The sequence below is a fragment of the Curcuma longa genome, chromosome 21 (assembly GCF_044706935.1).
Source record: "Curcuma longa cultivar G26 ecotype Majalengka, Jawa Barat chromosome 21, ITB_CL_G26_1.1, whole genome shotgun sequence".
NCBI classification, from domain to species: domain Eukaryota; kingdom Viridiplantae; phylum Streptophyta; class Magnoliopsida; order Zingiberales; family Zingiberaceae; genus Curcuma; species Curcuma longa.
In genome coordinates, this window is record NC_133881.1 from 5,013,133 (window position 1) to 5,040,713 (window position 27,581).

General features: G+C 38.8%; 5 protein-coding genes across 11 annotated transcripts; 2 read left to right on the forward strand and 3 right to left on the reverse strand.

The window, feature by feature from the left end:
* The first annotated feature begins 3,112 nt into the window (after positions 1–3,112).
* LOC141815246 (protein PHOSPHATE-INDUCED 1 homolog) lies at positions 3,113–4,168 on the forward strand. Its single transcript, XM_074703159.1, has one exon. It carries the CDS (start codon positions 3,136–3,138, stop codon positions 4,054–4,056), a length of 921 nt encoding a protein of 306 aa, XP_074559260.1. The 5' UTR covers positions 3,113–3,135; the 3' UTR covers positions 4,057–4,168.
* A 1,956-nt stretch (positions 4,169–6,124) lies between these two features.
* On the forward strand, positions 6,125–15,186 carry LOC141814982 (uncharacterized). The gene is made up of 9 exons (XM_074702944.1): positions 6,125–6,799; positions 9,834–10,040; positions 10,267–10,509; positions 11,965–12,031; positions 12,120–12,308; positions 12,442–12,533; positions 13,925–14,098; positions 14,174–14,310; positions 14,668–15,186. Exons 1-9 carry the CDS (start codon positions 6,254–6,256, stop codon positions 14,876–14,878), a joined length of 1,866 nt encoding a protein of 621 aa, XP_074559045.1. The 5' UTR covers positions 6,125–6,253; the 3' UTR covers positions 14,879–15,186.
* A 1,399-nt stretch (positions 15,187–16,585) lies between these two features.
* Positions 16,586–19,370, reverse strand: LOC141814894 (uncharacterized). Of its 5 annotated transcripts, XM_074702846.1 has the most exons (4): positions 19,240–19,370; positions 18,494–18,605; positions 18,201–18,352; positions 16,586–18,100 (listed from the first exon to the last, which is right to left on the reverse strand). In XM_074702846.1, the coding sequence occupies exons 2-4, from the start codon at positions 18,513–18,515 to the stop codon at positions 16,631–16,633; spliced, it is 1,644 nt and encodes a 547-aa protein (XP_074558947.1). In that variant the 5' UTR covers positions 18,516–18,605; positions 19,240–19,370; the 3' UTR covers positions 16,586–16,630. The 5 variants fall into 5 exon arrangements, with proteins under 5 accessions (XP_074558947.1, XP_074558948.1, XP_074558949.1 ...); XM_074702847.1 differs by lacking the exon at positions 18,494–18,605; XM_074702848.1 differs by lacking the exon at positions 19,240–19,370 and having other exon boundaries at positions 16,586–18,070; positions 18,494–18,931.
* Positions 19,371–21,084: 1,714 nt separating this feature from the next.
* LOC141814991 (dicarboxylate transporter 2.1, chloroplastic-like) lies at positions 21,085–23,430 on the reverse strand. Its single transcript, XM_074702949.1, has 3 exons — positions 23,206–23,430; positions 22,280–22,728; positions 21,085–21,446 (listed from the first exon to the last, which is right to left on the reverse strand). Exons 1-3 carry the CDS (start codon positions 23,277–23,279, stop codon positions 21,331–21,333), a joined length of 639 nt encoding a protein of 212 aa, XP_074559050.1. The 5' UTR covers positions 23,280–23,430; the 3' UTR covers positions 21,085–21,330.
* A 1,073-nt stretch (positions 23,431–24,503) lies between these two features.
* On the reverse strand, positions 24,504–27,330 carry LOC141815478 (uncharacterized). 3 transcript variants are annotated; one of them, XM_074703419.1, is made up of 4 exons: positions 27,240–27,330; positions 26,457–26,605; positions 26,164–26,315; positions 24,504–26,063 (listed from the first exon to the last, which is right to left on the reverse strand). In XM_074703419.1, exons 2-4 carry the CDS (start codon positions 26,476–26,478, stop codon positions 24,594–24,596), a joined length of 1,644 nt encoding a protein of 547 aa, XP_074559520.1. In that variant the 5' UTR covers positions 26,479–26,605; positions 27,240–27,330; the 3' UTR covers positions 24,504–24,593. The 3 variants fall into 3 exon arrangements, with proteins under 3 accessions (XP_074559520.1, XP_074559521.1, XP_074559522.1); XM_074703420.1 differs by lacking the exon at positions 26,457–26,605 and having other exon boundaries at positions 27,240–27,300; XM_074703421.1 differs by lacking the exons at positions 26,457–26,605; positions 27,240–27,330 and having other exon boundaries at positions 24,504–26,047; positions 26,164–26,219.
* Positions 27,331–27,581: the final 251 nt, after the last annotated feature.

Below are 27,581 nucleotides of genomic sequence, written 5' to 3' on the forward strand. Positions count from 1 at the left end.
AGCAGCTACGCGGTGGCGCTGTGGACGCTCGGACTCGGCGTGTCCAACTTGATCGGGACGGCGGTGGTGAAGGCGGTGCAAGCGGCGACGGCGAGGAGAGGGAGGCCGGGATGGCTGGGGGCGTGGTGGATTTCTTCTACTTCCTGTTTTGCAGCTGGGCGTACGGTGAGGAGGTGAGGAAGAAGCCATGGGAGGTTGAAGGAGAAGCTTTGGTGGAGGAACAGAGTCATTAAGTAAATTGGTGATGATTAGAATACAATTTGAAATGATATGAGGTTAAATAATATTATTTAAGGCTAATTTAAATAGATAATTTGTTATTATTCTTATAGACATATCACATAAGGCATAGATTTTGAAGCTAAAGGAGCTAAAGTCTAATTTGGATTTTGACAGTGTTCAAACTTATTAATTAAAAATCTTACTAATTATTTTGTATTTATATATTGACTGAATTTTGATTATATAATAGTATTAAAATAAAAATATTTTTGAGATAAAAAAATATAATGATCTATTTTTTAATATTTTTAAAATCTTAATAAGGCTGCCTTTTTTTTATTGCTTGCGCAATTTCTTTTTGTCGGCCTTAATTTTAAGCTTGACATTGCCAAGTTATATAACCTTTTTGCAAACTTTAGGTATTTTATTCTTTTTAGGATTTAATATACCAATTAATCCCTATCCAAAAATAACTGTGCAAAAATCAAGAAGACATCCTTATTTTTCATGTTAACTGGCATCCCATATTTATTTTTAATCGGGTTCTTTAATATTATTTAATTATGTATAACTATTTAAATATATTTTATTGAATAGTATTATTATCTCTTATCTAAATTATAAACTCTAATATCTCCTATTCTATTATCTTCTATCTAAATTATAAATTATAATATATGAATGATCAGTTGAACGCTTTATAAATCGTAAGGACTTCATATTAAGTGATCATGCATCAAAAATATTCACATGATAATAATTACAATTTCATAGTTGTTACAATGTATATTTAATTTTTCAAAAATATTTATATTGAACAAGATTGAATTTACATTATAATAATTATGATTTTATAGTTATTGTTGGGTCCAAAAGAATGCATGTATCTCCACAATAGCATGATATTGTCCACTTTGGGCCTAAGCCCTCATGGTTTTGTTCTTGGGCTCTCCCCAAAAGGCCTCATTCCAATGGAGATACTTTCCATCCTTTTAAACCCATGATCTTTCCCATGTGTTTTAGATGTGGGACTATGTTTGCACCTTTGCAACCCAACAATCCCCCCCTCAAACAAAGGACCACAGACCCCCCCTCAAACGGAAAGCCTCCGTTTGATGTCTGAATCTTCGACCCACCAGGACTTCCTGCCCCTCGGTCCACCCTGACCTACTAGGACTTCCTGCCCAGCCGCAACCAGGACTTCATGCCCCTCGGTCTACCCGACCTACTAGGACTTCTTGCCCAGCCGCAACCAGGACTTCATGCCCCTCGGTCTACCCGACCTACTAGGACTTCCTGCCCGGTGTTTGGTCCTCTTGATTCAAACACGGGAGCCCCTACTTCCTTTGTTTTTAAGGTTCAACCCACATGGTTAGATCCGGATCATGGCTCATCCGGCGATTAGTCCGGTGAAGAGCGGTCTCGCTCTGATACCACTTGTTGGGTCCAAAAGAATGCATGTATCTCCACAATAGCATGATATTGTCCACTTTGGGCCTAAGCCCTCATGGTTTTGTTCTTGGGCTCTCCCCAAAAGGCCTCATTCCAATGGAGATACTTTCCATCCTTTTAAACCCATGATCTTTCCCATGTGTTTTAGATGTGGAACTATGTTTGCACCTTTGCAACCCAACAGTTATTATATTGTGAATATTTTTGAATAGATTCACGTTGTAGTAGTTACAGTTTCGTAACTGTTATAATATACACATAATTGGATTCACGTTGTAATGTTATAAAATCATAACAGCTAAAATGTGTATTTTTTTAGCTTCATATTGTAGCAGCTATAGTTTCATAACTAATATAATGTGAACAAAATTAAATTCACATTGTAATAATTAAGAATCTATAGTTTTTAAAATATATAATAATTATAAAATTATAATTACTATAATACATTCGATTGATTCTAAAAATTAATATTGTAAAACAGTTTCGTAAAATTAATCGACTGAACTACGTCGAAGAGCATTTTGATTAAAACCGTGGAGCGCCTTTTGGAATAACAAAAACACTTTCTTGATTTTTTTTTCCAAATATATTAACCTCGTGACGTCATTTCGTTCCCGCGATTGTACAAAGAAACGCAGGCCTCCGGCGCCTACTGGCGAAAAGAGACGCGGTCGCGAATGACGATGAGTGCACTCATAACAAACACACTCACCAACTGTCTCCTGTCCGCATTCCCATACCCAATCCAATCAATTCCAGCCTGTTCTCTCCTTTCCTCCTCTTTCATCTCCTTTTCCTTTTGCCTCTTTAAATGCCTCGGAAAGTGTAAACCCGATCTCCCATTATACCCTTCACGTCGCTGGACACTAGCTCAGCTTCCGACGTTCTAGAGAGGGTGTTTTCGTCAATTCACGGAGTGATGGTACCAGCTGGGTTCATAGCTTTTTGAAAAATTGCCAGCTGTGGTTTATTGGTTCTCAAGCTTCCTTGTGCGGTCCCCACACGCTCTTGTCTCTTCCTTCTGCAGTTAGGGAATTTTTAAAATGACTCCTAAACTTTTAAAATGCCCGTATTCTTTTTAAAATGCATATTAAACAGCAGAATCTACATTATGGATTTGATATCGCCACCTTTGGTAGTGGATTAAAGAATCTATGAGGAAAAACCTAGCACTGTAAGTAGTATTAACAGTTAAATAATGATGATCAAAAGTAAACACAAAAAGAAGACACTGACAAAGGGAGCTAAACAAGAAGGGTAGTTAAATCACTCTCCATTGTCTAGTTAACAAGGAGCAATTTGTGTTTTCATATTTTCTAAGTGATTTTTTAAAATACGTTAAATTTGTAGGTAGCATTTTGAAATTTTCCTTCAAAATTCATTCTTACTACGAGCTTCTATATAAACCCACTTCCCTGCTCCGTCACCTCACCACTCATACCCACTTCCCTCACCTTCATGGCGTCTCCTCTATCCCTAACACTTGCGTTCCTCCTCGTCGCCTCCGTCGCTTTCCGGCGCTGCCACGGCGGCAGCCGAGCGCTCGCCTCCCTGGTCGAGGAGCAACCACTGGCCATGACCTACCACAAGGGCGCCCTCCTGGCCGGCAACATCTCCCTTAATCTCATCTGGTACGGCAAGTTCTCTGCTGCCCAGCGCGCCATCGTATCCGACTTCGTCGCCTCCCTTCGCCACCACAATCACTCTCCCGAGCCCTCCGTCTCCACCTGGTGGCGCGGCGGCCTTGCCAAGTATTACGCCGCCTACCGCACCCATCTCCCCAAGCCCGCCCTCCGCCTGCAGCTCCTGGACGAAGGTTACTCCCTTGGCCGCTCCCTTAAGGACTCCGACCTCCGCAAGCTTGCCGCCCGCGGCGCCCCGCGTGACGCCGTCAATGTGGTCCTCACCGCCGCGGACGTGGCGGTGGAGGGCTTCTGCATGAGCCGGTGCGGCACTCACTCAGCGGTGGCGCGGCGGTTCGCGTACCTGTGGGTGGGTAACGCGGCGACTCAGTGCCCCGGGCAGTGCGCGTGGCCGTTCCACCAGCCAGAGTACGGGCCGCAGACGCCGCCCCTCGTGGCGCCCAACGGCGACGTCGGGGTCGACGGGATGGTGATCAACCTCGCTGGACTGCTAGCCGGCGTCGCCACCAACCCCTTCGGCGGCGGGTTCTTCCAAGGGCCGAAGGAGGCGCCGCTGGAGGCGGCGACGGCGTGTTCCGGAGTGTACGGTAAAGGGGCGTACCCAGGCTACGCGGGGGACCTTCTACTGGACCCCACTACGGGGGCTAGTTACAACGCGAATGGTGCACGCGGAAGGAAGTATTTGCTGCCAGCTCTATGGGATCCGGCCACGTCAACCTGCTCAACGCTGACGTAGCGCCAATTATTCGCTACTTTATTTTTCAATAAAAAAACACAAACGAAAAAAGAAATTAGAGATCTAGAGTATTGTAATAATTCTTTCATTTATTCGATGAAATTTTCTTACATATTATATTGATATTTTTTTTATTAACATGCATTCATATTTATTATTTATAAATTTTATTTATTCATTCTTTTTTTTTATTTTTATTTTATATTAAATAAATAAATATACTGTGAGTCATCCATTATAATATTATTTAAATATTATAATATTTATATATTATATTTTTAACTTATCAACTATCTATTTGATAATTTTTTAATAATTTATATCTTCTCTTATACCATCAAACCAATTTTGATATAGTAATTTAGAATCAACAATTTGCAAAACAAAAAGTAATCAATTTGTATATGTTTCTTTTTTAAGAATTGAAAAAAATTAGAGCTTAATAACCATTAAATATGAATTTAACTTCATTTTACAAATCAATTTGACAATAAAATAATAAAAACAACACAAGATTTAGACTGAATGAGAATAAATAAATTAATCGACAATGCAAAAGCATAATTGTACGGATAAAATTTAAATCACCTAGACTGGCTCCGCCATTGCTCTTCCATCAATTATGATCAACTGAATGATTCCATCTTTTATTAAAATGAATATAAAAAAAAATAAAATAAACTCAAGAGTAAAATCATGAGTATAAAGGATTAGCTCCAATTTGAATATATATAAAAAAAGATTATAGAATTAGTTGTGCAATTAATTAATTATTCCCTTTCATTCTTCACTTTGGCTCCTCCAATTTGAGAGGAAAAAAATTGAGGGATGAGTTGAAATTTGTTTCTTCTATTTATCTCACCTATGTTATCCATCCTTTTAATCTAAATATATGGATTCATCTATCGACTAATTCATCCATCATTTAAAACTTGAATAAATAAGCTCTAAAATGCCCATAATTCTTATATCCTTTTTATGAGGATCATCGTGATTTCTCTTAATGATAGCAATTAGGTAGATATTCAAAGATCCTTCTAAGAAACAAAAGAGAAGAGTTTTATATAGGCTTAGATTGTAGGATTTGTAATACCCTATAATTTAATTAAAATATTTTAGAACTATATTCTATCATTTATAAGCTATTATATATCTAACACTATTGGCTTCAACTTTATGTATTTCCAACGTATGACTTTGATTATAATCCCAACAACTTGATTTTCATCTTCATGGGAATATAAATATTTTGAATAATAATAATAATAATACCCAAAGTAAATTATTTAACTTGTTTTTCTATCAAAACCATTTCAAAAAAATATTTTAAAAATAATATTGAGATCTCAATTATTTGGGGGCCCAATGCATCATGATTGATTAATATTCCTAAGTATTTACTTTTCTTTCCTTCCACTAGACAACAACCATCAACTTCCAAATCTTAATTTCTACTTTATAAATCTCCAAATTAATTGCTTTTGACTTGTCCTAATCATTACGATCAAACCACTCCACAAAAATATATGAACCAATTAAAGATCGATAGTGCGTCACTCTTCATGGACAAGGAGACTTATGGGCTAAGAAAAACCATTGATGGCTCCATCATCATCTAATCTTCCTCTAATTAAAATAAGTCATAATGATCATATAACTTCAACTTCAATTCAAAAAAAAGACCAACCAACTCAATTATACATACCTAACAAAAATTCTAGTTGAATTTATTTTTTAATGATGCAAATAAATAAAAGAAATCATCGGGCATATGTTGTATTTAATTGGAGAGAAAAATATAATAAAGTAATTGATTTATAGGAAGGAGTGCAATTATATTTATTTGTTTTAAAATAATCATAGAATTTTTAAAAACAATTATTAAAGCAAATATTAAAATTTTAAAAACAAATAAAAACTTATTTACTTAGAAATAAGTATTTATATATTTTAAATTTCATTTAAATAGAGTTGTGGTGTATCATTTACAAATATAATATCGCCGCGCCGCGCTGGCTCATCGTCCGTTTACGATGGACCGCGGGACATCGTAAGGAGGAGTGGTCCACCACCTCCCTTTTTCCCCATCCCGTGTCTCCTCAAAAAAAAATAAAGCCGGCACCAGAAGCCTTTTTTCCTTCTCTTCTCCTTCCACATCGACCGCCACTCCACCTCCTTCGGCCTCGGAGCCTCCGCCATGACTGACGACGACGGGATGGACGGAGCCTCCGCCTCCTCCTCCTCCGCCAATGAAACCCTCACCGAGTTCCGGTCGCTGGTGGAGGCCGCCGAGCGCAAGTTCGCCCGCGTCCGCGACCTGCCGCCTTCTGCGCGCGGGGCCCTCCACATACTCCACTTCCGCAAAGCCTTCAAGGCGTACACTCGGCTCTGGCACTTCCAGCAGCAGCGCCGGCGCGAGCTCGTCGCGGGTGGCCTCCGGCGCTGGGAGATTGGCGACGTCGCTTCACGGATCGGGCAACTATACTACGGACAGTACCAGCGGACCAGCGAGGTCCGCTTCCTCTTCGAGGCCTACGTCTTCTACGAGGCTATCGTGAGCAGGGGATACTTTGAGGCGGTGAGGGAGCCTGCGGCGGCGCCCGATCTCAGGTTGAGGTACAAGGAGCTGAGGTTCCTGGTGCGGTTTCTCATCGTCGCGCTGCTTCTGAACAGGAATGGCGAGGTGAGGCAGCTCGCCGATCGGTTTAAGGCTCTAGTAGAGGAGTCAAAGGCTGCCTTCTCGGTAATTAAAGCTGGGCTATTGTGCTGTTTATTCTCCTTTCCATCGTTTTCCTGTTTGAAATTTTGTCCCAATTTCTCAAAAAATACTTGCACGAGAAAACTCCCGCTGCTTCTTTTGTTAACCAGTTCGGTGCAAACCAATAGTTTACTTTGCTGGATAAATAATAATGCTTTCCTATCGAAATAATCATCTAAAATTTTCATCCAATGTGATTGTTCCGGCTAAATATCGCGGATGGTCAAGCCATCGGTCAACAAACTATCTGACGGAGATGATCCTTCGACCGGACGCGAAGGGGAAGGCGGGCCGAAGAACAGAACCGGAATCGAACCTGAAACACACTTGAAAGAAGAGGTTAGGCTTGGCACCGATATCTTCCTTTTGGCGTGATGTGCAGGGCTAGGAGGCTAGAGGGAGGGAGGCCATGTCTAACGAATTGATACACCTTTTGTACGGTGATGCAGAAAGGAAGAGTGTCAGAGGGAACCAAACATGTGTTATCTGCAGACAAGTCCTTCTTCGGGCGGCGACGCATAGGGCTAATGTGTTAGGGACGTATAGCTAAGGCTAGGGACCAGTCCGAGTGAGGTGGAGTGGTTGAGATGGTAGACCTGTTGAGGCGAGGTTGGCTGAGATGAGGGTAATCGAGGCAGGAGGTGGCCGAGACGGAGTCGGCCGAGACGAGACGAGAGGTGGCTGAGATGCAGTCGGTCGAGACGGAGTCGACTGAGACTAAGGGCAATCGTTGGCTGAGACGAGAGGTGGCCGAGATGGAGTAGGCCGAGACCAAGGGCAGTCGTTGGTCGAGACGAGAGGTGGCCGAGACGGAGTCGGTGGAGACTAAGGGCAGTCATTGACCGAGACGAGAGGTGGCCAAGACGGAGCCAAGATGGAGTCGGCCGAGACTAAGGGCAGTTGTTGGCCGAGACGAGAGGTGGCCGAGATGGAGTCAGCCTAGACTAAGGGCAGTCGTTGGCCGAGACGAGAGTCAGCCAAGACGGAGTCGGCCGAGACTACGGGCAGTCGTTGGCCGAGGCGAGAGTCAAGTACATGTCGACTCGCGTTGACACTTCACCCTAGACTTTGACCATCAGAAGATTGCTGACCCTAGCCCACAGGAGAGCCACGCCATCTTGACCAGCCGTATCAGTGATAATTCAGTATCCTTAATTCTCAGTCTCTGAAAATGGGATCTTGATGTTACTTTGAAAAAAATTTTTGATTCACAAATGGAAAATTCTCATATTCACATAACACTTGGAAGTTGGTACCTGCTATCCTCAATTAGTTTGCAGAAAGAAAGCTGATAGGCCAATTTAGCACCAATTTGACCGTTAAATTTACTTTGAAAAAAAAGAAATATGGGATGCATTTAGTATTACAGGCGAATTATTTGTTCATGAATCTATTCATCATCATTCAAGATTTTGTCAGCATAGTGCAAAAACACATCATTCGTACTTTTTATGTTTCATGTGAAAAATGGTTGGGAAGTTCTGATAATTACTAGAACTTGCACAACTGCATATTTCAGCGGAATGTGTTATTTGGATTACTTCATCCCTTTGCACATTAATTTATTTTTGCACCATTTGATGATCTTTGTTTACTTCTTTTAGCTCTTTAAATGTGTATTCATGGTCTTGTCATGTAAAGAGTTGATTATCCTTTTGAGTGTTGCAAGAACACAGACATGAAGAGGTAAGCATAAACTTAGAACAAATAAGATTGAATACAAGAAGCCACAAATTTTATATTGTTGATCAACAGTTTGCCTACGCCTGTAGCTGCCAAAACACAGATCTTATTAGTGTTGACAGGATAACAAACGACATAGGATCACACACACTCCTGTAAGAAGAATTTAGTGCAGACAAACAGGTCATTCTGCATAAATGGAATTGGATTGTTTCCTTCCCTCTAGCGTGAGGATAGCTCTGCATGTTTCCTTTCAACCTTTGATGAAATTTAGACAGAAGAAATAAATGGTATATCAGCGTAGTATAACTACTTACTAGGAAAGTGCCATTCGGTATGTCTTTGTTTTACTGATATTTTTTTGTAGAACTTGATCTTGGTTGTTAATAGCAAATTAAATAAGGTTCTTTGCTAAAAGCTTAATGTTTGGGTAGTAATGGTCATTTTATTATATTTTAAGATGGTCTCAAAGCAAGGTGCTAGGGATGGCATGATCAATTGATTAATAAGGTGTAGAGGCAAACTCACCCAAGTGGTTTGCCAAGTTGTATTGATGGACCCATTATCCCATTGTAAGTGGTGTTAGAGCAGGCCTTGCTCTTCACCAATAAGGTTGAATATGGAATTAGACAAGCTGGCAGACAATGTGTGACTTCTTATTCATTCACTATCAAATCTTATAAGGGTACCAAAGCAAGGTTTATAAGGGTACCAAAGCAAGGTACTATATTCAGGCACACATTGATAAGAGGTGACACGATTGATTGGTTAATAGGATGAAGAGGCAATCTCACCTGAGTGATTTGTATTGACGGGCCTATTGTCCCATTATAAGTGGGGTTAGAGCAGACCTTGCCGTTTACCAATAAGGTCGAGTGTGGGCTTAGCCGAATGGGGAGACAATGTATGGTGAGGTCAAGAATAGTTGGGCTGTGAGTGGTTTCCTGTGAGAGCACTAGGCATCGGATGGAGAAAATTTCATACTTTGACTCATTAACTGCCCAAAAGAATGGATAGAGAGCTGCCATTAGTTCCACTTTGGCAAGCAAGTGAAATGATCCATACATCAATCAGGTGAAGGGGGATATCCCATTTAATTGGCTGCTCATTTTGCATTGGTGGATCTGCAGCCTCATCACAACATGCCAATTTTTCTTGGTAGTTCTATTTCACCTTGTTATATATCTAAAGAGAGTTACTTTTGGTGGATTTACTCGGATTTTACATTACCTTTTCTGATTATCATTTCCTTTCGTTTGCTTAGATGATGGAATTCAGTTTTGACTATGATACTTCCACATATTCTCTTATATTTGAATGGAATTTTTACTCCTAGGCGATTAACTTTAAAGAATGGAAGCAAGTGGCACAAGAAATTTCCAGATTTTTGAAAGCTGATGCACCTTCTAAAATTTCAAGGCCTTTGAGATACAATGTTTTGTTTGATGCTCACCCAACCTCTTTCCCAAGTATAGCAAGATTTCACTCTACAAGGCTGTTGAGACTGCAAGATGCTATATTGACAAGCTATCATCGAAATGAGGTATGTAGATTTTTGTGCTTCTCTTGAATGACAATGGGTTTGCTCTGTGAGAACTCACCTTCTTGGGTATTTGATCCTTGCATTGATTTGTTAGAGTTAACACAGCAGCTTCTCATTTTTTTTTTTTACACAATTTGTATTTTCACGGGGAACTTAGTTGCAAGATGTTTATCAATCTGGCCCATTGTCTCTTCACTTACACATGCAATTTGACTCATTCTTGCAGATCAAGGTCGCAGAGCATACACTTGACACTTTCAGGATGCTGCAATGTTTGGAATGGGAACCCAGTGGATCCTCCTACCAGATTCCTACAAAGGAACCATGTGAAAATGGTGCTTCCAGCGACCAAAGTGGTGCTTCAGGACTGATTGATATAAACCTAGCTGCTGATATGATGGATCCGGATCTGCCTCCAAATCCCCGTAAAGCAGTTATTTACCACCCTTCTGTCTCACATTTAATAGCGGTGAGTGTTAATGTAGTGGCCTTTTGTGCTATTAATACTTCATCAGTGCTAATGTAGTGACCTTGTCTGCTATTAATATTCTCTTCATGCTCTATTGCCTTATTTTGTTATCAGATAATAATCGGTCCAGCTTTCCAGTTCTTGTATTTTTGTGTTCAGGTGCTGTAATTGTTGCCATCTTTTCTAATTGTAATACTATTTGTATGAATAATAAGCAATTCAGTTGTTCTATCTTCAAAAGAAGAGGACATAGACATTTCCAATTGTTTGCATCTTTGTAGGAAGAATAGCAAATACTCCCATATCTAGAGTTATTATTGTTGCATTCATTGTTGTTGTCAACGATTACTCCTAACTATTTAGGGTTGGCTACAGTTTTACTGTCATTCATTGAACTATATCTACGACATATTCTAAGTGATATTTATACCATGTGACTTACAGATATTGACATACATTGAACTATATCTAGTTAGGGTTGCCCAACTATTGTAGCTCTATAGCAAATATGGTTTGGGTCCATGCTAATAGGGTTCAGCCATTTCTTATGCATGCTGTCAAGGCCTAATGCAGCCTCTAAACCGTTTTAGTTCTTTGTTGCTGCACTTTAATCTTCTTTTATGTGTTCATGTCAGAGTAATATTATGAGAAACCTTGAACATAAAGGAACAATCAAAAATGGGGTTTCAACTCAATTTGATCAATATTTACTGCCAGATCTGAGATTATGGTTGTAGATTTTTTTTGGGTGTGAGTATTGTAAAACCTCAAATTCCTGTGCTCATTCTAAAAACTAATGTTCAATGTGCTCCTATAGGATGGTTAGGCAGCAGTATAAAGGAATTTTTGCGTTGTTGCATTGTAAACATGTAAATAAAATTGCACCTGAGGTTTGTATTTATGTTAAATAATTTTTAACTATTATCATAGTGTATGAAAAAGGAATCTTAAACAGACATTGGTTGGATCTTTAATTTCAACCTATACCTCCAATGGATGAGATTGTTAATTACAGCTCAGCTAAATTCACTGCTAACATATATATATATACTGGATAGCTATTGGAACTCAGCAATTTGTGCCCCTAGGCAGTTTCGAATAATAGATTCAAGGTCAAGGTCTCAAGGAAAACCAAACATTGAAGCTAAGAAAAAAAGATACATATTTTTAACAGAGGACTAGTACTGAACTTGAGGACTGATCAGCCTTCTGAACCGATCTTCATTTTTGGATCAAAATATAAAATATGATGAATTTACATTTATAATAAAAAAATTCCTTTCCAACTATGTAATGATTTTTAAGAAAACTGCCACTTCTACCATGTTCAAAGAGTAGTGAAATTATCTATTTTTGTTCCACATACGTGAAGGACATATACTCTAAATGGATCAATGTTTATGATTTTTTGCATTCATCTGCTATTTTTAGCTTTTAAAAGCTTCTTATATGCAGGTAACAGCTACAATATGTGAAGATCTGAATCCAGACAGCATTTTGCTAATCTATCTTTCAGCTTCAGGTTTCTCTCTTGTGCTGCTGGTATCATGTTAATTAAACTTATCAGATCTTTGAATTATCTTATTATAACAAAAGCAAACTATCTACAGGAAAGCAAGATTCCAACGTTATTCAAAAAGATATCCATGGAAAGTCATCAAGCTCCTCAAAAGCCAACTATGCTCCACATGCATCATGGGAAAGGGGCAGCTCATTGTCTCAACCTGCTTCTTCAAATAAGCCGAATTCAATTGCCAATTTAGGACAGTATTTATGTTTAGGTTCTCAGGGGGCTGGAGGTATTGCCCATCACATCTTGCATTGAATTAAGTCGTAGTTGCTATTTATTAGAATGCACAAGCTTGATCTCCTTTTCATGGAGGGTGAGACATCTCATTGTGCAATAATTTAACTATTTTCCTTGAATAGCAGGTTCAAACAATCTTTATCCTGAAGATTTGGTTCCATTCACACGAAAGCCACTTTTTTTGGTCATTGACAGTGAAAGTAGCCAAGCATTTAAGGTAGCCTCTTAATTTCCTATGGTTGTGAACAAAGCATAACTCCTATGCTTTTTTGGCGCATCTTTCCAGATTTACATTTGATAAATTTGACAATTAAACTATTGCAAACTGTAAACCTTATTTGCATTTTTTACCCCTTTAAAAATCATATACTTTTGCAGATTGAATTGTCTCTATGGGTTGTTTATTTGAAGTTGAGAATGAATGGTATACTTGTTCTGTGCCACAATAAAGGATCTCCAGCTGCAAGTGACTACTAGTAGAAAATTTTTAATTACCAACAGACTATCCGTTAAAAGATATTAGGTATATTACAGACAAGATGTGGACACGATCGAGACGGAACTGGTACAATTGTTCAAATTTGAGCAATTCAATATCGACTAGAAGCCATGATATCCCAACTATCTAGGGTTAGTTTAATGGACATGTAGCTCAGGTTTCTCATGAAGTTATATGGCTATCCAATTGGTTATGATCAACTCAAGCTCTATGGCCATGATCAACTCAAGCTCTATGACCAAATGAGACGATGGCCATAGAAAAAAAAATGATAATTCCCAGTTAGCCTCATTGACTATCCCTGAGGGTGTGGTCATTCACCTGTAAATTTACTGATGTAAAGATGAAATAAATAAAAGCAGTTGTTTCACTTTCTACTTGGAATTAATTGTTAATGACGAATATGGTCGAAAACTTATTGATGAATTGAAAGGACGGACAAATGAATCATCAAACCAAAGCTGTTGATGGGTATTCCTTTTATCTATTTTCTGAAGTTGAAATAAAGTACCACAACCCTTAGATTTGGAAAAATAATATAAGAATGACAATCTCTCAGATAGAAACACTCAGCTGGCTGAGATTTTGTTGAAGGAAAATAATGAATGTTTATAAGGTACCGTAAGGTTCAAAAATCTAGCCACATTTCCTATCCAGGAACCATTAAAGTTCTTCTAGCTACTTCAGTAAGGAATGACACCTTACATCTCTTCATAATGTTATGGTCCTTCAAATGAGCTGACAAAATTAAGTTCAAAATATGTACTTTGATTCTGATTTGGATTCCTGAAAAGAGTAGTGAAAATTCTTAATCAGACAAGCACAGTTTTTGTGTTTGTCCTTTAAGATACATCCTCTCCTGGTTATCAAGTTCTTTTTATTAGCACTTGATATAAATGAGAGCGAGCCTTGATTCCACAGTAACTTTGCTTCTTTGCTAAAGTGGTGTCAACAATCATGAAAGTGGTGGAAGTCTCGTGCATTTGGCTGCCCACTTCTGATTCAAGCCTAGTTATATTAATTTGGTGGAAGATTGCTTAATGTGTTAGGTTTCATGTATGTTATACCTGGTCTGATCTATTGATCAATGCTTGTTGGCAAATTTGTAGATTGTTCATGGTGCTGAACGAGGAGAAACATCCATCTTACTTCTTTCACATGAGAAGCCACTATCAGTATCTGATACTAATTCAACCTCAAGAGGAAGCCAGTTTACCCACTTCCTAACTGCTCCATTGCAAGCATTTTGCCAGTTAGTTGGCCTTTCTCCAGATATTGAAGCTGTAAGATACCTTAAGCTTCATGCTTTGTATCCACCAGAATTTTTTTTTCTCTGATAGATTTACATTCACTTTCAGAATTTATATAGTGGTGCTGAGAACCTACTTTCCTCTGCTCTAGCTGAATGGGAAGTGACACTCTGTACATCTAATTCCCTCGATCAGGTTTGGGCTCAAGTATTAACTGATCCATTTCTGCGGCGACTCATTATAAGGTATATGCAACTTCTGTTTTCTTCCAATTTTCAATTGCATTTTCTTAGTTAGTAGGTTTAAACTCCTTTTGGCATTAAAAAGAAACAACATCTTATGGTAGCAAGACATGAGTTCTTTGAGTATGCTTTTAGGCCTGTGAAAAACAGATTACAGTAGAGTACAGCAAGAAGCTCCTCTAAATGAGAGGTTCAATATATACTGCCTGCTAGCTGTCTTGGTAGATCACATATAACCTATTTTTAAGCTGTGTTTACTACAAAGGAATCTAAGATCATAAATTTCACTGAATTTTTGCTGCTACAAGCGTGAGCATTAGCAACTTTTGTATATATAATTGCTTACCCTTTTATAAACAGGTTCATCTTTTGCCGTGCTGCTCTTTCTCTCTTTTATCCTTCAAGGGACAGTTCAATGCACCTACCTGAATGCTTTCCTAATCTTCCTAAGTCTGTCTCTCCAGAGTCTGCTATAACTCAGATCCATATCCATCTGCTTGCAGAAAGATTAGGTGTTTTAAACTATTTTCACTTCACTGATTCCGTTAGGGATTCTGTTCATAGCAGATAAAATTTTATAACCATCTGTAGATAGAACCATAGTAAATAGCACCCAATCATTTGTTGATTGTTTTGTGTCTATACCCGGCTACATAAACTCTGGCAGAATTCTTGCGGAGTGAATCATCCACATGATTCTGTATGAGGTTGCAGGTTATTTAGATAATTCTTGAGCAAGTTACAATTAGTTTTGTCGATAATAGCATTGGTGTGTGTTAATTTTTGGCACAATATAGACTGTGGACTCATTTGTTGCAGCAGTATAGTGGACAAATTTGAGAGTTTTTCAAATTGTAACCGCTTGCAATATAAGGCTTATTTTACATGGTTTGATGCATTGCTCTCATTGTTCGTGCCTGTTCTGGTGAGTTAATGTTGATAATCTCTTGTCCTGACCTCTGTTCAATTCCGCAAACATTATTTTTTCTCGTCTGAGAACAAGATTGCTCACCTGCATGTTGAACTTCCTTAGATGTTGATGCCGATAGAAAGGACGGAGTAGATATTGGTATTGCTTGAACACTTTCTAGGCAAGGCTCATGCTATTCATTATAACAACAAAAACAATGCTTTACCTCTCTGTGGTGTGTCAAGTTATCTTCACACTATTAATTGTGCCAACATTAAGGGTTGCTTTATTCTTAGTGCAATTGTATACAGATGATTTATTTGGATGGTTTGAGATGGAGTAAGACACCCTACCTATTTGGTGCTTGGTAGGCCATGCAAGAGCATTCTTAACCCCCCAAGGTTTTAGGGCAAGGGAACAAGGAGGGGAATTTGGCCTTCTAAAACACCCCTCTTGGTCAGTTCTTTGAAAAGAAGGCAAAGTTATCGTTTTCCTCCATAAAGAAAAAGGCCTTTTTCCTTTGCTTGACTTTGATGGGCATGCAATTTATCCTCATGCATGGAACTAAGAACAAGAACTTTCCATCTTTAGAAAAGTCTTTCATCCTTATCCCCAATCCTAAGAAGAAAAGGAGAAGCTGCAAAACAAAAAGTCATACATGGGGGAAAAATCCTACACATGAGCATTCTTTATGGGCAATTTCTTCCTAGATGATAACACACTATTTTGACAATCCTTACATAGCCATCATATTCAATTTGATTGCTTCATGAAGGTTCCAATAATTATCATTAAATAGTTTTAATAGACGTTATTGATTAACTTTTTAAAAATCTTTTTATAGTTTTGACATCTTCAACTCTTTTGCAATTCATTAATTATAAAATTTATAAGATCTTGTCCCTTGATGTCTGTACCAATAATATGTATCCTTTTTACAGCTTCCACTCTAATATATTAAACTGTCCAAACTATAAAAATCTGTTATTAGCCACCACATGAAAGTTCTAATGAAGTATGAAAATAAGAGATCTCTCAGAACAAGTTCATGTCATAAACAACATCAGAATAAAATTTAACAAAATTATTATAATGGTAATTCATGAGGATTTTTGCTCAAGTATTTTCTGAACCCTGAAACCACTCGTGCCTCTTATGCTCTTTTAATCTCATAAATTCTCAATGCGTGTCACACATCAACAACTACTTTGCTCTGTGTGAACCTAAATGGGATGATGTCTCATCCTCCTCTACACAAAGTGTAAAGATATGTAGCTATGAAAAAGAGCTGTTAGATCTTCAAATCAGGTGTTCTTCATCTTCTCAATCTGTAAACAACCTAATATGCATTATTGGCAAGTCATCTGAATCATAAAGGTGCAAACTGATATGAATAGGAGGGTCTCTTGTTATTTACTGAAGAACTACGAAAGAAGAATTCTGCCTGTAACTGTTTTTTCTTCTTAGCATGTCCCCGAATCTCCGAAGAAATGTCTTTTTCTTTTTAGTTGCGGCTGTGTGGTCAGAGCCATCCATATGACTTGCAATTATGTGATCAAAATCGTCAGGATACAAAGATCTGTTGTAGTCGGATATGATAGGCGAAGCAGGCCTAAATTCAGACATGTTACTGAGAGATGCAGTTAACTGACGTTTCTGCTCTGGAGAGCCTACTACACCATATGCTGATCCCTTTAGCTTCCCTGGTTCTCCGATCGAGTGCCTACGCCCATTTTGAAACCGTTTATTATGCCCACTCCAGCGTTCAGATGAAAATTTTGTTCCCCTTTCAATGACATTGCTATCAGTTCCACCAATTGGCACATTTGAAGGGATTACTGTCATCGAGTCCGTTGCGGATGTTGCGGCAAGCAAGCTCTTCAGTTCCGTAACACTATCAGTTGCTGCTGCTTCACTGACCTTTAAGCATTCATATTCTTGCTTTAGTCCCTGCAATTTGTTTTCCTTCTCTGATAATTGATCCTTTAGCTGGGAATTCTCTTTCCTAGCGATCTCTAGGGATTCTTTGACCACACTTGCTTCATTTACGGCCTGCTTTAGAATATCCCTCAAATTGGCATTCTCTTCCCTGGCTGTTCGTTGTGACTCGAACAACTTATCGTTCTTTGCCTTCAATTCAGTGATCTCCTCTTCATATATTTTGATGCAGTTTATGAAGCCATTCTCTTTCATATTCCAAGCAGCAATAGATTCATCTAATTCAGACTTGAGCCTTTCAGATTCTTCTGATGCTGCTCGAAACTTTTCTTCCATGCTCCTTAACGAAGTCTTCAGGCTTTCAGAGTCGGCTCTTACTCTTTCCAATTCAGACTCGGTAACCTTGAGTTTTTCTTTCACTTGGTTGGCTTCTGCTGAAACTTCCTTCAGGGCGGATGCCAAACCATCCATCGCTACCTTGCTTTTGGCTTCTGCTTCTGTGCTTAACCTCAGCTCATTCCTCAGTGTTCTAACCTCTGCCTCTTCAGTACCTGAACGCGAAGCATCACTCCCGAACAAATGCTTCTCGAAGTGCCTAAGGCTTCGGCTACCAAAGTTTTTAACTCTCTCCAAGCTCTTGTCGCTCTCTCGCAATGATCTGTTCTCAAGTTTGGCCTCTTCCAGGGAGATCTTAATCTGCTCGAGGAGTTTCGTCTGCGACACGAGCGATTCGAGCATTTTCCTCTCCGATTCCTTTGCTTTCTGAACTTCTTTCTCTAGCACCTCCACTTTCAACTCACTGTCACCAGTAATTTTTTGCGACGCACTTCTTTTCATATCAGTAAGTTCCTGCATTGCTCGGGCCTTCTCCTCCTTTTCCTTGTCTAGCTCTTCCTGGAGCTTATTGAACTGGTGCTGCAGATCAGAAGCTCTTACATTTTGTTTCTACATAGGACCAAACAACAAAACAAAGAAACAAATTGTTACTGAGAACCAATCAATCTCACTGGAAATAGATTCTTATTTGTCTCCAAATAAATCTTACAGATACTGATTGTGCAGCCTTTGTAACGGACCTAATCTTCAATGCTCTTGAATCCGAGGAATCCAACGAGGAAGGAGATCCCTTGGTCGATTTGGAACGCACCAATTTTACACCCGGGCTTGGATGAGATTCCTTGTGTGCCATTGAAAGAGCTACACAAGAACACATTCAATGCTACAAATTAGTACTCTTCCAAGTTATCAGAGAGCTCAAGTTTTCAATCAAAATAGTGGATAAAGCTGCAAAGGTTAACCGAAAAGAGATTAAACAGAAGAGAAGAGAAGGTCACTTACAATGATCAGAAGAAGGCAACATACTCTGATCAGAGATAATTCATTTTCACAGAGGAAAAAAACTTCAGGAGAAGACAAATCATTTCAATTTCCTCTTTATATCTGAACAATTCTGTATATCCAAACAAGTGTCAGGGATGGGACAACGGAAGAACTTTGAAGGAGCAAAAAGCATACGAAAGGAATCATCAAAGTAGGAGAACCAACTGAAGAAAGGTAAGCAGATGGAAGAGGAAATAAAAGAGGAGATAAGTTTCAGTTAACACATCTGATTAGATAAAGAAGGATTGAGAAAAGGACAAAAAAAATTTCCCTTCAGAAGATTTTTTGAAGAATACGTAAGACTGCAAACTTAGGAAAGGAATCAAAGGGAAGCAATTGTTTGTAAGTAGATTAACAATTAGGTCGATCCGTCAAAATCAGTGGAAAGATACGAACTTTAGGGTTCCTGGACTTGGAAGACAGCATCTGGTCACTCCGCCGGTTTCTTAATCACGGAATCTCGAAGCAGTAACAGTAAGAGAACCAGAAAGCAGAGGAAAAGATGATGAACTCGCTGTCGATTAGGCCAGCAACTTTACGTCTCACAAGCTTAGAAAGCGGAATCTCGCCTCTTGTTAACGAAAGAAACCAAACACATAATCGAAGAAGAACCCGCTTTCTAAAATGCCAACTCGGAAGGGATCGAAATCACAAAATCGAAGAAGAATCTGCGACGAGGAACAGAAATCAAAGGGGGCGCTTACCACTTTGGTTCTTCGTACTCCTGTTCTTCTTCAACCGCGACGAGGTGGCGTGATTCGAGGCGAGATTAGGGAGTAAAAGTCTTGACTGGGTCTCCAAATTGACGTCGCCGGTGGAATCCGATGGGAAGAAGACAAAGAAGAAGCAGAAGTTTCAAATGGAGTCAGTCGCCGCCGTCGGAGGAAGGAGGCAGAAAAACGTGTCCCTTCAACGGAGGAACGTGGTCGGATCAGACGGCTGGTGATCGATTTGGAGAGTCAAACGCGTTCCCAGTTTTAATGTTTGAACATTTCACTTTGCCCCTCCTCCCCCCAAAGTTTAACCAATCTTTTTCATTTCCCCCGCTGATGTTTGATAATTTACATTTCTTTCTCATTATTTCCACAACTTTTTTATTTACCTCTTGACCCAGCCTGATTTGGTCCAGTTTAGATTATGCTCGACTCGATCACAAGTTGGATCGGGCTTGGATCGAACACGAAACCCTAATGTCAAAGCTCGAGCTTGCATAGCCTGTGACAATTAGTGTCGGGTCAAGCTCAACTACACACCTCACCTAAAATCAATGGATATTTAACTCACTTTAGTTTTTCATTTTAAAGGTCACAGAGTCTTTAAATATGACCTCTTTTGATCTATTTAAACAAGAGACATGGCTTGTTTAGATATTTATTCAACATTTTATTTTATTTTCTTTAAAAAGACGGTCCGGCTTGGCTTATTGATGACATCTTTCTCAATAATTTGTTACCTAACCCATTTATGATATGAGTTATGTTGCCTAACTTGATTTGCATTTTGATCAAATGGACCGAGTCAAAGTTAATCTAAGAGTTGAGAATGCTGTAGGTGAAAACAAGACCTCTTGTTGACCCAAACCCAACCTATCACTTTTGATCCATAATTTTAAAATCATCAAAATGCTGCCCATATTTTTGATAATTTTCAAATTCTAAGGGGTGTCAAAAAAATTTAAGAGTTCAAGGGCCAAATAGTATAATCAAAAGTTTGCAATCTTAAATTTTCTGTAATCTTCCGTTATTTGCTAATGTTTTGCCTAATATATGCCAAGTTGGCATATTAAAAAAATTAAATCTTGTTTAAGAATCTATATAAAAATCCTATTTCTAATATTCTTTTCCATATTATTTTCGGGAATACAAATAAATGTTGAAAAGATTTCTCTTAATAGATTGACTAATACTAAATAGTTATTATTGCGGAGGCCACCCTCGCATGGGAAAAATGAGAATTAAATCCACTTATGGTAGAGAATTATGAAATTAAGAGTGCCATTATGAAAAAAATAAATAATTAAGTTAATTATTATGGTAAAGTGTTATGAAATTAAGAGCACCATTATGAAAATAAATAATTAAATTAATAATTACGTAGGGAAAAAAAGTGTGAGCAACCTTTGTTACAAGGTGGGGTGATCATGACAACACTTTTTCTCGCTTTAATATTTCATCATGCTTCTCAAATGATATTGTTGGGAAATTGCAGCTTTAAAATCAATGTTTTTAGAATAAAATAGATATTCTTCGGATTCGTGATTATCTTTCAGCCTTTTGTTATTTCAAAAAATAATCAAAGGCAAAAAGAAAAAAATTTGCAATATATCATTATAAAACAGAATTTATTCTAAAATGCGAAGTGATCATTGTAATCCTTGAAGAAGACCATAGCAAGGTAAAAACTAAATTAAGATTGATCTGGAAAACACTTGTCAAATGTGCAAAAAATTAAAAATACAATGATAACAATGCATCTCATCAGGATTTGCAAACTAGAAGAAACTCCTGAAAAGATAAAATAGCTGAAAGCTGAAGGTATTGCTGAAAGGATAAAAAAAATAGTCTTGAGTAATTTAGATTAATCCCAAGAATTGCATGTTTATGTAGAAGTTAAGATGGGGGAAACAAAAGGAGAGAGGAACATTAAAATTAGGCTCAAAGTGCTCTGGGATTATGAGATCCTTTTCCTTTCCACTACCAAAATTTTGGGATCAGAAAGGCTAAAAGAATGGAAACAGAACATTTCAGCTGTGATGCAGCAGGAAATGTATTTCTGACTTGCACGTTTTTGCAGCTTCAGTAGAGTCCCAAGAACTTCCACCAGAAGGTGCCAACAACTCCCCATAACAAAGCATTGACACAGGCGACAATGAACCCCATCTTGAACACTTCTGGAAGCTTGAGGTAACCCGCTGCAGAGGAAAAGTAACAGGAAATGTACACATGTTAAGCAACTAACCGCATCAGAGAAACACATTGCAGTCGTTGCTATGCGGAAATTTAACAAAATGATGAATCAGGCAACGATGGTATGTCATCGTTGAGAATTTGCCGTCTCACTAAATGAGAAAAGAACTACACTATGTACGAATCAGATGGCAATGATATGTTATCACCAAGACCCATGCCATGTATGCTGACTACCCCATTTACCATCAGTACCAGATAATATAAATTGTAATTTTCAACAATATCAATTGAAGCAAATTTAAATTTCATTTAACCAAATTTAAGTCACTCATATCCAAATTAAAACTATTTAGTTTAGATGCTGAGACAATATACTATATAAGCTAGGTATATAATTGTATAGACAGGTATTCAATGAAGTAATCAATGCAAAACACTCATTCTAATGGGACATTGTAGAGATATTATTATCAATATAAGGTATGTTATAACTTACTTATGTTTGTTGTGTTTGAGTTGTTCTTCAAAATGTTATTATATTGTTGTTTTTAAAAGCAAACATACTAAATTGAAGCAGGCCAATAGGGTGAGTTTAATCCAAAATCATGTCAGCAATGTCTGACCAACTCTGCACAATTTGGCGCTGAAAGGGCATCTTTCCAATCTGATACTGAAACTGGCACCAGTATTGAAATTCTAAAAATTTTCTTAAGCCAGGTTTAGTAAAAAAAAATTTCTTTCATAATGTAGAGCAGTGACATTGGCTAAGAAAAACAAAAGGTTTAATATAATCACTACAAAACGATATACAAGGGGGGAAGAAATAAGATTGTACCTCCATAGTATACAGCAGCCTGACCGCTACTATAATGTGTCAGAGAACCAAAAAGATTTGTATTATATGCCAAAGCAAGTGCAGCCAAAACACCAGGAACACCAGCAGCCAAATGCATGGCAAGAAATGCTGAGTAAAGTGCTCCAACATGACCAGTCTGACTTGCAAATAGATAATGGATCAGGAAGTAGGATGCTTGGAGGACACCAAGGGCTGCAGGCCAGCTTAATGAGAAAGATTCAAGAAACTTAGCCACACAACTTGACATCCATGATACTATTCCCAAATTTGTCAGCTGCCCTGCCATTCCAACTAGCACAGCAAACCAAGCCAAGGTATCCCATGCAGCTTTCTCACTTAAGCAATCATCCCAATTTAGAACACCTAAAAGTAGGAGGATAGATAGGCTGAGCATTGCAGCCACAACACTTGATATTCCAAGAGCATCACTTCACAACCAAAAAAAAAATCACTCATGAGAAATGTTTCCTAGAAGAGTAAAGCTGAAAGGTAATGGGAAATTAATGACATTGTTGAACAGTTATTGATATAAGCTACAATATGTAAACCAATACAATGATTTTAACTGAGAGGTTATGGTTGCGTTCTTGTCTATCTACTTTTTTCTCAAAATTAATTCTCTACATTAACTTCTATGCATACATTCATGCACTCTTTCTGATTTCACAGTCAATGAAGACAATTTTGCTCTACAGTCAACAAATAGCTGTTATTAGTGATGCAATCATGTTAACAAAACATGAAACTCCAACTAAACTAACTCTAATGCTAAGACATAATGGCAAAGCGCAACTCTCAAGTATCATGTCCTACCAAAATAGTGGAAAAATCACTTGCAGAGTAAGAGAGAGCAGCAATTTCCTTGTAGGAATAAAATGACAATATGATTAATAAGACATGCATACCCAAAAATCCACAATGAAACAGCCAGAACCATAGTACCAACCATCACCCATTCGTTCCTTGTGACAGATCCCATTTGTTCCAGCTTTTTGGCAGCCAAAGCCGGTGCATCTGGTGTATCCTTTACTTGTGGGGGAAATATTTTGTAGAGGATATAGGGAGTGGCCAGAAGAGAAACAATAGCAGGCAAGCTTGCAGCTTTAAACCATGACACCCATGGACCAGAAATCCTAACACCAAGTTCTTCAGCTAATTTAAGGCACAACAGATTTTGAGCTGCAGCAGTTAGGAAAAGGGCACTAGAATTAGCAGCTGCCTGTTTTGCACAAAAAGGTAAAATAGTCAGTCATTGTACATTATATAAGATAAAAACTGGTACAAGTAATTTGACACTAGCAAAGTATTCGGTGCTAAACATTGAATCAGAATATATTTGGCCGAAGTTCTTTTGAGGTGAACTGAAAAGTCAGCCTCTTACTGCTAAAATTGGATAGCACAGTAGTCAACACGGCTCTTGTTAAGTGTTTAAAGACAAAAAGTAAGTGTGCACAGGTACGTCATATAACAAAGGAGGTTCCATCCACAACTTAATCCTCTGAAACCCACATTCTGAAGGAGAGCAAGGAATAGTGGCACTAAGGTCCTTATCCAAATATGATATTTTACTAAAACCAAGAACTTCTTTTGAGAAGACTAACCATGCATTTCAATATTAGATGCAAGCAATATAAGCAAGATCTGTGACAATGAGACGGAAACAATAATTTCATCAAAAGAAACTGACAAAATTCACAGAAAGAAAGCAATAGATGCAATCAAGACAGGTGCTCCTGACCTGATGATATAAGCACATTATCAAAGAAAACCTCGATGAAGCCCACAGGGTTTCAAATTTTTTAAGTGAACTTAGACAAAAAAAAACCTAATAACTGCCATTTCAACATGGATGATACATGACAGTATTGAATGATATCTTCCGCTTTTAATTCTCTTTAGTTGCTCTAATGTCATTAAAGTATATATGCAACTCTACATGCTTGCAAAGATCCTGATGTATCCCTTGTTAATATGTGGAAAAGGCATAGAAACCACTCGTGCCTCTTATGCTCTTTTAATCTCATAAATTCTCAATGCGTGTCATACATCAACAACTACTTTGCTCTGTGTGAACCTAAATGGGATGATGTCTCATCCTCCTACACAACGTGTAAAGATATGTAGCTCTGAAAAAGAGCTGTTAGATCTCTCAAATCTGAACTATTCTTGACATGCAGTAGGTGTTCTTCATCTTCTCAATCTGTAAACACAACCTGATATGCATTATTGGCAAGTCATGCTGCTGAAAAACATAAAGGTGCAAACTGATATGAATAGGAGGGCCTCTTGTTATTTACTGAAGAACTACGAAAGAAGAATTCTGCCTGTAACTGTTTTTTCTTCTTAGCATGTCCCCGAATCTCCGAAGAAATGTCTTTTTCTTTTTAGTTGTGGCTGTGTGGTCAGAGCCATCCATATGACTTGCAATTATGTGATCAAAATCGTCAGGATACAAAGATCTGTTGTAGTCGGATATGATAGGCGAAGCAGGCCTAAATTCAGACATGTTGCTGAGAGATGCAGTTAACTGACGTTTCTGCTCTGGAGAGCCTGCTACACCATATGCTGATCCCTTTAGCTTCCCTGGTTCTCCTATCGAGTGCCTACGCCCATTTTGAAACCGTTTATTATGCCCACTCCAGCGTTCAGATGAAAATTTTGTTCCCCTTTCAATGACATTGCTATCAGTTCCACCAATTGGCACATTTGAAGGGATTACTGTCATCAAGTCCGTTGCGGATGTTGCGGCAAGCAAGCTCTTCAGTTCCGTAACACTATCAGTTGCTGCTGCTTCACTGACCTTTAAGCATTCATATTCTTGCTTTAGTCCCTGCAATTTGTTATCCTTCTCTGAAACTTGATCCTTTAGCTGGGAATTCTCTTTCCTAGCGATCTCTAGGGATTCTTTGACCACACTTGCTTCATTTACGGCCTGCTTTAGAATATCCCTCAAATTGGCATTCTCTTCCCTGGCTGTTCGTTGTGACTCGAACAACTTATCGTTCTTTGCCTTCAATTCAGTGATCTCCTCTTCATATATTTTGATACAGTTTATGAAGCCATTCTCTTTCATATTCCAAGCAGCAATAGATTCATCTAATTCAGACTTGAGCCTTTCAGATTCTTCTGATGCTGCTTGAAACTTTTCTTCCATGCTCCTTAACGAAGTCTTCAGGCTTTCAGAGTCGGCTCTTACTCTTTCGAATTCAGACTCGGTAACCTTGAGTTTTTCTTTCACTTGGTTGGCTTCTGCAGAAACTTCCTTCAGGGCGGATGCCAAACCATCCATCGCTACCTTGCTTTTGGCTTCTGCTTCTGTGCTTAACCTCAGCTCATTCCTCAGTGTTCTAACCTCTGCCTCTTCAGTACCTGAACGCGAAGCATCACTCCCGAACAAATGCTTCTCGAAGTGCCTAAGGCTTCGGCTACCGAAGTATTTAACTCTCTCCAAGCTCTTGTCGCTCTCTCGCAATGATCTGTTCTCAAGTTTGGCCTCTTCCAGGGAGATCTTAATCTGCTCGAGGAGTTTCGTCTGCGACACGAGCGATTCGAGCATTTTCCTCTCCGATTCCTTTGCTTTCTGAACTTCTTTCTCTAGCACCTCCACTTTCAACTCACTCTCACCGGTTATTTTTTGCGACGCACTTCTTTTCATATCAGTAAGTTCCTGCATTGCTCGGGCCTTCTCCTCCTTTTCCTTGTCTAGCTCTTCCTGGAGCTTACTGAACTGGTGCTGCAGATCAGAAGCTCTTACATTTTGTTTCTAAATAGGACCAAACAACAAAACAAAGAAACAAATTGTTACTGAGAACCAATCAATCTCACTGGAAATAGATTCTTATTTGTCTCCAAATAAATCTTACAGATACTGATTGTGCAGCCTTTGTAACAGACCTAATCTTCAATGCTCTTGAATCCGAGGAGTCCAAAGAGGAAGGAGATCCCTTGGTCGATTTGGAACGCACCAATTTTACACCCGGGCTTGCATGAGATTCCTTGTGTGCCATTGAAAGAGCTACACAAGAACACATCCAATGCTACAAATTAGTAGTCTTCCAAGTTATCAGAGAGCTCAAGTTTTCAATCAAAATAGTGGATAAAGCTGCAAAGGTTAACCGAAAAGAGATTAAACAGAAGGGAAGAGAAGGTCACTTACAATGATCAGAAAAAGGCAACATACTCTGATCAGAGATAATGCATTTTCACAGAGGGAAAAAACTTCAGGAGGAGACAAATCATTTCAATTTCCTCTTTATATCTGAAAATTAATCCTTTTTTGCTTCCTCTTGTAATTCCTCGACAATTCTGTCCATCCAAACAAAGTGTCAGGGACAGGACAAAGGAAGAACTTTGAAGGAGCAAAAAGCATACGAAAGGAATCATCATAGTAGGAGAACCAACTGAAGAAAGGTAAGCATATGGAAGAGGAAATAAAAGAGGAGATAAGTTTCAGTTAACACCTCTGATTAGATAAAGAAGGATTGAGAAAAGGACGATTTTTTCCCCCTTCAGAAGAGTTTTTGAAGAATACGTAAGACTGCAAACTTAGGAAAGGAATCAAAGGGAAGCAATTGTTTGTAAGTAGACTAACAATTAGGTCGATCCGCCAAAACCAGTGGAAAGATACGAACTTTAGGGTTCCTGGACTTGGAAGACAGCATCTGGTCACTCCGCCGGTTTTTAATCACAGAATCTCGAAGCAGTTAACAGTAAGAGAACCAGAAAGCAGAAGAAAAGATGATGAACTGGCTGTCGATTAGGCCAGCGACTTTACGTCTCACAAGCTTAGAAAGCGGAATCTCGCCTCTTGTTAACGAAAGAAACCAAACACATAATCGAAGAAGAACCCGCTTTCTAAAATGCCAACTCGGAAAGGATCGAAATCACAAAATCGAAGAAGAATCTGCGACGAGGAACAGAAATCAAAGGGGGTGCTTACCACTTTGGTTCTTCGTTCTCCTGTTCTTGTTCAACCGCGACGAGGTGGCGTGATTCGAGGCGAGATTAGGGAGGGAGTAAAAGTCTTGACTGGGTCTCAAAATTGACGTCGCCGGTGGAATCCGATGGGAAGGAGACAAAGAAGAAGCAGAAGTTTCAAATGGAGTCGCCGCCGTAGGAGGAAGAAGGCAGAAAAACGTGTCCCTTCAACGAAGGAACGTGGTCGGATCGGACGGCTGGTGATCGATCTGGAGAGTCAAACGCGTTCCCAGTTTTAATGTTTGAACATTTCACTTTGCCCCTCCTTCCCCCAAAGTTTAAGCAATCTTTTTCGTTTCCCGCA